This window comes from Pholcus phalangioides, unplaced genomic scaffold, assembly GCF_987345545.1.
Source record: "Pholcus phalangioides strain wild (caught in Gottingen) unplaced genomic scaffold, Ppha-v1.0 ptg000027l_1, whole genome shotgun sequence".
NCBI lineage: Eukaryota > Metazoa > Arthropoda > Arachnida > Araneae > Pholcidae > Pholcus > Pholcus phalangioides.
The window spans coordinates 7,003,421-7,013,974 of NW_028301617.1; the positions used below are offsets into that span (position 1 = coordinate 7,003,421).

Here is a 10,554-nt window from a genome sequence, read left to right on the forward strand (position 1 = left end):
TCGTATTTATAGTTGTAATTATCATGATGTAATTTGAGAAATAATTTCAGTTTTTGTGACTTCAATAAAGAATAAAAATCGAAGTGGGCGTCATGTAAAAAACGGGGACAGTTCTCCCAAAAAAAAAAGTCGGGACGGCCAGAAAAAGAAAACCAGGACTGTCCCGGGAAATACGAGACGCATGCTCACCCCAGATATGACTAATGCCAATTACGAGGGATGAATAATTTTATCAAATCTGATTGCGGACCACAGGTTGAGAAATGCTGTCCTAGATCATATAGGATGTTAGGTTGCATGAGAGGTCGTGCCTGAGTCCTGTCAATGCCTCCTATAGATACAGCAATAGGAGGAATTTAGCCCTACAGAGCCCCCCCCCCTCCGCTTCCCAAAAAAAACACCTTTTTGAAGTCCCATGGAGTCCCTTACACCATATATTTATCGATTCCCCCCCCCCACTTGCTTGTTCACTGCCTCCCCTCGCTAAGAACTTCCCTCCTTCAGTGGAATCCATAGGATTCTAATTTCACGCTGCTCCCCCTCCCCGTCCGTCCGATGGGGCCCAATTTTTTTAGTCAGGAATTTCCCCTCCATATGGGGATTTCATCTGCGTGGGGTTATTCGGAAGGAAATGGTTGTTAGGGAAAGCGATGTTCGTTCGCCTGTTGTGCCCATGGGAGGGAGGGAAATCTCTGTGATGCTGTTGATAGGGCCCTTTTTAGAGGGGGGGGGGTGGGGGGCCGTAGGTCAGATTTTTCAGCCTGCCTCTTACAGGGATTTTTCCTGTGATGGAAGCAAATCATGTGAGTCATGGCCCCCCATGTTCTTTAGGGAAGCCCAGTGGCCCCCTGTCCAATAAATGCATGGTACACAAAATTAAAGTATAAGGACTGGTTTCTGGGGAGGTGTTTTCTAGCTAGAGCTGTGGCGTCAGTCTTCTTGTAATGGACAATCGTTCAATGGATCATTCAAAGAACTACAGCGAGGGGCTCTTGAGCCATGGTTACCAACCGACTACTAAGATGGAAGCCATTCAGTAGTAGGTAAGTAGCCGCCACCACCACTACACAAGCGGAAGACGAGAGGGCTCAAGTTTAGTCACCCAATACCCCTGACCCAATGTTGTTTTTTTTCTGTTTTCTGCATTTTAAGTTCGCCAGAAAATTTATTCCAGGACCTTGCTAAAAGTGTTGGCTTAAGACCATGGTTCTCACTGTTTGGTAGCCCGCGGTCCGGTTTCATTTATTTTTGTAAGTGGAAAGCTCAACGAATAAAGGAAAATGAATGGGGGGGGGGGGCAGCCACTCATGGTCCAGTAGGGATGATGTCAGGGCCTTGGCCTCCACATCCTGGAGCGGGGCCCCAGGCTGGGATCTTTTGCGGGCCCCTGCTTAGACTTTCCATGGGCCCTCCTGTAGTTAATTTATAGCATGAATTTGTGAAATTGGGGCACTCTGGACCCCGTTGGATTTACCCGTTAAGACACAGTACTGTGAGAATCAAGTTTTATACCAGGTTAATAGTCTTTAGGGCTTCCTTCACATGGATTCTGGGGTGGGGTCACACTGGCTAATTTGAAATTTCATAAGAGAACAGAGAATCTCTGCAAAGTAATTTTGAGTTCTAACCTTCAAAAAGCATTCCAAATTCACGCAAAAAAATTGAAGAAAATCCCTTTTAACTTTTGATCATGTCTTGTGGCAGGAGCTGCATATCCTCCCCGACCCCCCCCCCCCACTCCGCGTATCTTTTGTAGAGGGGGCATCAGAATTTTATAAGATGCTTAGGTGAAACATGGCGAAAAAAAGGGGTTGGGAACCACTGGGCGAAGATGTGTGTGTGGGGGGGGGGGGCCTGCCATCAAAGGTGGAGTCGACTTATGTAATGTGTATATAAATTGACATCATCCTGCCCCCCACCAGACTTCCAAGTCTATCTCTGCCTATGGTCTAAGCGAGTGATTCCCAACGTCAGCATTAACGCCCCCCTGGGGGGGCGATGGAATGTTCCAGGGGGCGATAGAAGCTACGGATTTAACATAGGATCTTATGGGTTCGATTGCATTGGGGGGGGGGGGGAGCGATGGGAGGAAAAAAATTTCTGACGAAGGGGGAGATGGGACAGAAAAGGGTGAGAAACTATGGTGTAAGCTGACACAAAAATGTACATTCAGAAGACAAGACAGTTGAATGTGATGTCTTCAGGAAAAGATTGACTTGCCAAGACAAGTTGCTGACTCGTACTCATACCAAACAAGTTATTGTGCCTATTGTTATCGGTGAAAATTTCGAAAAGCAGCCTGAATTATCTGTGAACGATCTGCACCATGCTAAAGGAAATTTGAGTTGAGTTAGTAGTTCACAACCTCGCTCATTCTTGGAGAATTTGAGTCTGATGCGTGTAGCAAAAAATTCTCATGTGACAATAGCTTAAATAGCCGCACAAAATTCTACACCATCAAACCAAAAGATACCCAGGCCACATCGCCATATGGCAATATTGGCTCATTGTCCTCATAGACTGGATGCTTCGATGTTCGTCATTCGTCATTTGATATTCGTCATTTTTTAAAGGGATTAGGGTAATTTGGAAAAGGTCTGTGATTGGTTGTAAAAAATACAAGTTCTCTGCTCCAATTTTTTGCTTTCTATGAAACTTCTGGTACTATTTTGTGGACACTCCTGGTTTTCGCATCATTCCATCGAGTTTGCCATAGATTGGGTATTTCTTTTCTTGCCCTTTGATATTCTACACCAGAGGTCTTCCACCTTTTTCTAGTCACGAGCAATGTCTGTACCCATCATCAAAAGAAGAGCACCCTTTCGGCAAGTTTGATATGTGAATGCATGCAATCAGGGTAATTTCAATTGTTGAGTGCAATTTTTACAAGGTGTTTAATTGGAATATTGATCAAGTGCTTGCGAGCATGTAAAATCATCAATGCATGATATGCATTGAGTGCTCTGGGTGCTTCAAGGCGAACCATGATGCTTTCGAGCAATGGGTTGAAGGTGCCTGTTCTATGATCTGGAAAACAGTCAATTGAATATGGTAGCTATGAGAATGTTTCGCTGATTGAATCCAATATGGAGGTTAATAATTAGACCTGTGCTGGAGAAATGCATTTAGAGTCTGATGTCTGTGGTGAAAGTTTGAAACTGAAGCTCCAGTTGGTTGGAAATTATTGGGTTTGTACTAAGGAAAAGCCCCAAATGGGATATTTGTGGGAAACAATTTGTCTAATCGCAGTTCCGGCAGACACGAAAAAGTATATTTTGGAGAAAAGACATTTGAATGTGATGTTTGTGGCAAAAAGCTGAAACAGTGGTCCGATTTAACCATCCATAAACGACTCCATAGAGGAGAAATGCTATTTATATGTAATCTTTGTGGCAAGGCAAGCGATTCAATAGGTGTTACCAGTTTGCCTCCTGTAACAATATTCGCATGGGAAAAATCATATGAAATTGGCATGCATATGATAAGCAACATACGTATATCTCACATGATTTGAAACAACATATCTTGCAGCAGTTCATTTGATAGCATCTCAAATGCTTTTTAACACTTGGCAAATGATCAAATACAGTTTGGACGTCTACGAAGTCACCAAAGATGCTCACATTGGATTTCATTCACCTGCAAATTAATTTCTTACGAGCCAACAATTTTTTTTCCGGAAAAAAAAAATTGACACAAAATAATATTTCGAGAGGCATGCTAATGTAAGTTTCGAAAATCTTTTGTCGTCCTTGGACTTCTATTAAGTAATTATACATGAAAAATTTTGCCGCCAATCCCAATTTTTTAGTCGCCATGGTGACTTGGCACCTGGAATTCGTCGAGCCCAGGTATAGTTACTGTGGTGACGCTATTTAAAAGGTGTGAATATGTATCTTTTAGCTGCGCAATTTGACTTGTAAATAAAAAAAGTTGTTGAATAAACTATTGGAAAATTATAATTTATGGTGTATTGATGGTTCAATATCTATTTTTCTCTTTTTGTAGGTTCTTCGTGACATTCGTCCCCTTCAAATGATTCTGGCAGCATTCAGTTGCAGAAACCTGTGGGATCATTAGAGGCTTGGTATACTTCCTGCTGATTGGATTGAAAGGAGGTTGAATGACATTCAATTAGGGGAGAAGATTTTACTGAGTTTTAGTCCATTGCCACACCATTAGAAAGAATGAAACGTTCATGAAGCCGAAAAACCGAAAATTTGTATAGTCTTAGTTATACGAAAACATGAGCAATCACGAAAAGAATTTAAAACACCATTCCATGCAGAAATACATGCATAAGTAAGACGTCATTCATTAAGTAAATGTCCTAACGATTTCAACATATTCTTTGGAGATTCCAGACTGAGGAAAAGTTTTTGAAGTGAAATTGAAACAAACTTCTTTCTACGCAAGCACAAAATGGCCCATCCTAAAGATCAATGCTTTGAATGTGATGATTGTGGCCAGAGTTTCGAACAGCATTCCGAGTTGGTCGCTCACAATCAAACTAATTGTGGAGCAAAGACAAGTGAGGGTGAACTCTCTCCTACTTCAAGCTCAAACATGCGGGAATCATTGGAAGAAATCTGGGAACAACGAAATGTTTTAGAAGAGCCATTCGAATGCGGCATTTGTGGCAGAAGGTTCGGTCAGTTGTCCGAGTTGGTCGCACACAATCGCACTCATCCTTGCGAAAAGCCCAAGTTTGATACCCGTAGCAAAAACAATTTGTGTAACAACAGCTTAGACAGCCACAACAGTCTACACTCCGAAGAACAGCTTAATCAATGTGGTTATCAAGGGAATGGATTCAATCAGCACGTTAAAGAAAAGCCGTATTGTGAAATTTGTGGGAAACAGTTTTCGTCCAATCATAGTCTAAACAGACACAAAACTGTGCATTCAGGAGAGAAGCCATTTGAATGTGGTGTATGCGGGAAAAGATTGACTCGCCGAGACAAGCTGCTGGCTCATTCTCGTACTCATACTAATGAAACCGAAGAAGTTATTTTGCCTGTTGTTATCGGCGAAAATTCGGGAAAGCAGCCTAAATCAGCCACAAAAAATAAAGATCGTACTAAAGAAAAACCCAAATCCAAATTGGTAGTTCACAATCGCACTCATTCTTGGGAAGATCTGGAGTCTGACATCAAAAGAATTTCGTGTGGTAATAGTTTAGACATCCATAACAATCTACACTCTGAAGAAAAGCCTAATCAAAGTGGTGATCGCAAGAATGGATTCAATAAGCGCATCAAGGAAAACCGCTATTGTGAAATTTGTGGGAAGCAGTTTTCGTCCAATCATAGTCTAAACAGACACAAAACTGTGCATTCAGGTGAGAAGCCATTTGAATGTGGTGTCTGCGGGAAAAGGTTGACTCGCAGAGATAAGTTGCTGGCTCACACTCGGATTCATACCAAAGAAAATTCTGGTGAGAAACCATTTCAATGTGGTATCTGCGGGAAAAGATTAACTCGTCGAGACAAGTTGCTAGCTCATTCTCGGATTCATGAAAAAGAAGTTGAAGAAGAAGTTATTTTGCCTGACGTTATTAATGAAAATTTTGAAAAGCAGCCCGTGTTGGCCATGAATGATCAGGATAATACTGAGACCAAGCCTAAATGTGACATTTGTGGAAAACTATTTGCATGTAATTATAATTTAACGAGACACTTGAAAGCACACTTTGAAACAAAGACATTTAGATGTGATGTTTGTGGAAAAACTTTCAATCGGCGAGACAACTGGTTGGCTCACAATCGGACCCATACTCAAGAAATGCCTTCAGAGTCGACTATGGGTGACATAGTTAACAACAACACAAGTTGATTGTGCATGATAAGACTTGTGCTGAAACTCATGTGTGAAATTTGTGACAAACTAATTGCGCCTATTTATAATTTTTCCACACTCGATAAAGTGCTGCTGGGTGATTGTGTCGGTATTATGATCAACTTGCAATAGGGTCCACCTGGATTTATGTAAATCCATGGTTCCTGAAAAAGTCACAGACGACACTAGATACGCATGCACAAATCAAATCTGGTGTAACTCACGCGGTAAAAAATTTTCCATAGCGATAGACTGTGAGTTGTAAGACACAGTAAAGTGCACTTCGAAATAAAGCCATTTGAATGTGATGTTTGTGATTTATAGAGGAAAAATAAATTGTGAGCAAGCACAATATGATACACACCAGAGAACTGTCATTCGGGGCCGTCTTAAGAGCATCGTGGGCCCCGGGTCCAGTGATTTTTCTGAGGCCCTACCTCCCAAATTCTCGAAAAATTCAACTGCTTATTTTTTCTGAGGTCCCCATGCCATGCCTGGGTAGGCCCATGCATTAAGATGGCACTGCTATCATTCCAATGTTATGTTTGCTGAAGGAGATTCAACAATAGATGGAACTTTTGATATTCTCCATATCCGAGAATTATTTTCTCATTCCCGAGGTTTGGATATGGAGAAAGGCATATATACGTACTCAGGAAAAGCCATTCTAATGTGGTGTTTGCAAGGAAAGGTTCAATAACGAGTTTAAGTTAGTGGTTCATAATTGGATTCATACTGTAGAAAAGTCATACCAGTGTAAAGTTTGTGAAAGAACATTCAGAGAGCGATATCAATTGCTCTCTCGCAACATTCTTCAAAGTAGAGGGAAAACCACATAAGTGGGTCATTTGCGGCAAACAATTTTTGTTTATCGTAACCAGGAGCACATGCAAGGAAAAGCCATGTGGGAAAAAAATTCAAAGTGTGATTGTAACTTACTTTGCAATGCTCAGATCCACATTACTACTGCTTTGCCGCACATGCACTTCGCAAACATTCCTCTGGAGAATTTCTAACAAATTTGTTTATGCAGTAATGCCTTGTATGTTTATATGAATGGCCCCAACATACTTATGTTGTCTGAGTTGCGCACTTGCTTCATGTTGTACTGGTGCTGCCATCTGTCTTGCATATTTTAAGGTGAAAATAGTTGTGTTATGTAAATGATTGCACTGATGATCAGATACAACTTATGGCTTTTCACCAATTTGTATGATTAGTGGTAAGAAATTTCCACACATCCCCCATTATGTAAACAGGAACAAACAAAAGAAAGTCGTTAAGAGGGTGTGTGATATAGTCGATGCTTATTATAACGACTCATCATTCCACAGAAAATCGACAGAGGTTGTAAAATCAGAAAGGTGAGAAAAAATCGCTTCCCAAGAGAATTTCATATTTGGTCCAAATATAGAAAATTATATTGCAGTTGTGTAAAATTTGCCAAACAGCCAGCGCCATACATGCTCATCCCATGGCCCGAAATGTGGGTCTTGGAGTCGTCTCATGCGGCTCGTGATAAATAACCAAACCACTCAAGTGGCCCATGAAAGATTATCAAATCATATGGCATATTCCCAGATTACTTTGGTGGCTTGCCGCATATTTCCAGATCATTTAAGTTGCCAACCACCAAGTCCAAAATCACTCAAGCGATTCCTGGCACAACTCTAGCTAACTTAACTGGCTGGCAGCACATTTCCAGATCACTAGACTGCAAATCCACAACTAGAGGAGGGGGGGGAGAAATCTGGTGCCCAAAGGGCTGGATCAGGAAAAGTGCAGATTTCACTCATCCATTTAAAATAATGGAGGGGGTGCCAAAATAGATTCTGGCCCGCGAGCTATAAATTTTTGTTTCTAGTTGCAGCCCTGTTCAAGAGCGACTCAAGGCACACTTCCATATTACTTGAATGGCTCGTTCGCGTCAAACTTCCAAATCACTTGAGTGGCTTGCAGCACACTTATGGATCACTTAAAGCGGCCCTCGACAAATTCACAGCTCATTTAACCTTCTGCATTTTTATAGATCACTTTAGTGGTTCTTGGCATTTTCAGATCAGTGTAGTGGCTCTTAGTGCATTTCCATAGCATTTAAATGACTCAAAACACATTTCCAGATCAATAAAATTTCCCTCTACACATTTCCAGAGCGATCTGTGGCACACTTTCAGACCATCGGAGTGGCTTAAGACACACTTGCGGGTAACTCAAGTGGTCAGTGACATGTTTCAAAATCAGTGAAGTGGCTTGCACTCTCCAAAAGGTTGAGCACCCTTGGTCACTGCAGTCTTTCCACATCTGAAATTAGCGAGATGATTTGCTTTCACTATATGTACTGTTGAGTCTGTCCATCCCATTTTAGACCCAACGGCAATTTATTCTGTTGGTAAGATTTGATTTGAGAGTTGTAACGAGACATAATTTAACCTACTGGTTGGCGATGATTGCAGACTTGGTGCTAATCGAAGATGGTTTGTGCATTGTCACATTTCAGCAAAGCGAAAATCCCTACAATTTTACTTTTGTCAATGAAAAATCCTTATATTGTTTTTGAAAATCCCTTTTAGTACTTCTCATTCTCCAAAGGTAGCAGCTTTGCTGTCAAATTGTAGTATTAATTGCATGCACACACTTTGTGTATGCAATTTTAGATCCAAGGGGTATAGCATTGCACTTTTAGACAGCCATGTTGAATGGATGTAAACAAGAAACCCACTTTTGTCTGAATATTCTTTCCTTATCTAAAGAAAAGTGGCTAATTGTGAATGCCTATTGACCGGCATTACAACATGTCCTTAGGGTATGAAAGGCTCAGACCATGTCACTTCTCATTCCGGATTCTGAGGGGATCTTAACCTTGAGAAATGGAGGGTCAGCCAATTGAAACAGTCACATACAGGTATTCATCAGATATTTCATTGTGCTTTTCACCTTTATAAGATCATACCCAGAAGTGGGTTAAGGTTAGTTGACGCCCTGGGCGCAGAAAATTTTGCCCCCCCCCCCCAAATTGAAAAATATATATAAAAAGTTGGGGATTTTTTTGGGGGCCTACTGTGAAATCTGCTTCTGATCACACCAGGTTCTGCAATATCAAAAGTAGATTTAAAACACATGCGTACCAGGACTAGTTTCGTTCATTTCTTAGAAGGAAAAAAAGATTGGGTAGAGATGAGTTTATAGATGCTGTGTATTGGACTGAACGATTGTTGCAGGTTGTTATAGCGAATTAAAATAATATGGGATAAATAAAAAAAATTTGCAGGGCGTCTAGGCTTGGATTTTTTGCGGGCCCCTCAGTCCGACTTTCTATGGTTAATTTATAGCAAAAAATTGTGTGAATTATCCTGGGCCCCGCCCTTGTAGGGGGGCCATGAGGTAGCGAATTCTCGTACCGGTCATTATAATGGAATGTTCAATGTAAAGAACGGTTGTTATAATGAGCATTGACTGTATTCTGGAAAGCTGAAGAAATAATCATTTTTTGAATGAAGAAAAGCAAAAGATGAGGGTTTTCAGAGAAAACCCTTATCTGATTCTAACATTAGGCAGCATCGGGGGAAATCTACTCGCGAGAGTATCAATGCACTGAAGCAAGTTCCATCTCTGAACAAGAAAAGTACTTGCAACGCCATGATGCCACCAGAAGTTGGCAGAATATGATTGTTCGGTTCATTTGCTTACTTACGTGTTGATTATTGCCTATTCCTATAATTGGACACTGTTACTAATGCCCGGGGACAAATTCGCTGGATGTATTCTGTGTGTGAGCTCAACTTCACATATTTATGAATTATAATCAATTTACATGATTCTATATATAATCTTATATACACTGTCACTATCAGATATTTTAAAATAATAAATGATTATTTTTTTAAACTGTATTCCGATTTGATTTTGTGTAATCAATTAATCGACTGATTATTCCAACATAAATTTTCACTTTTTCATGCTCTGCCTGAATAGACCTCTCAGTCAAATACCAACATATCATTCATCATCGGAAAACTATACGATAACCTTAAGAAACCTCTAAACGTTTTTTTGGAGGTGCAGAGCACCTCTTTAAGGGGCAGACGCTGCGAAAAAGTGAAAAACTTCTTAAACAAGTTGAAAGTCTCTGGAGAATAGCTTCCTTTATATATATTTTTCTGCAACATAAATTTAAATAAAAACAGTTTGAAAAGTCCTGTTTTAAAGATCCATGAATGAATGCCAGAACTTTGCCACTGGACTTATCCCGTTGCCGAGATCTCTTCCAGTCCAGCTTCGTGGCACAGTTTGGAACACTTTATTTTGTGTCAAAAAAAAAAAAAAACATACAAAATTTTTACATATTTTCCCTGGACAATTGGGTACTGTCGCAATTAACAAATTTTGTGGTGATTTCAGACAAGATGGGGGTTGGTAGTTGGAGAAAATTTCAGGGTTTTGTTAAGACGAATGAATGTACACATATTAGGATCGAGGTATATTTTAAAAGCAATTGGAGGGGACCCCATGCCATCTCATCTGTTATTTCACACTTGTCACAGGATACAAGAAAAACAAACAAAATGAAAATGTTGTTGTGAAATATAAAATATCCATCGGAGCGAGCCATCTCAGTTAACATCTTATTGGTGAGATCATGGGTTTGATAACTTGCGGACTAGAAGCCAGCATCAGTTTTACAGGGATGAGTTCACTTGCTCTGGTGGATTTGATGAA

At 40.5% G+C, this 10,554-nt stretch overlaps 1 protein-coding gene across 1 annotated transcript in view; it reads left to right on the plus strand.

The window, feature by feature from the left end:
* LOC149068299 (uncharacterized) overlaps window positions 1–9,728 on the plus strand; it is a 29,810-nt gene extending 20,082 nt beyond the window's left edge. Inside the window, exon 2 of the mRNA XM_089251725.1 lies at window positions 4,009–9,728. Coding sequence (XP_089107851.1) covers window positions 4,423–5,835 — 1,413 coding nt within the window. The 5' untranslated portion in view covers window positions 4,009–4,422 and the 3' untranslated portion in view covers window positions 5,836–9,728. The remainder of the gene's footprint in view (window positions 1–4,008) is intronic.
* The last annotated feature ends 826 nt before the right edge of the window (window positions 9,729–10,554 follow it).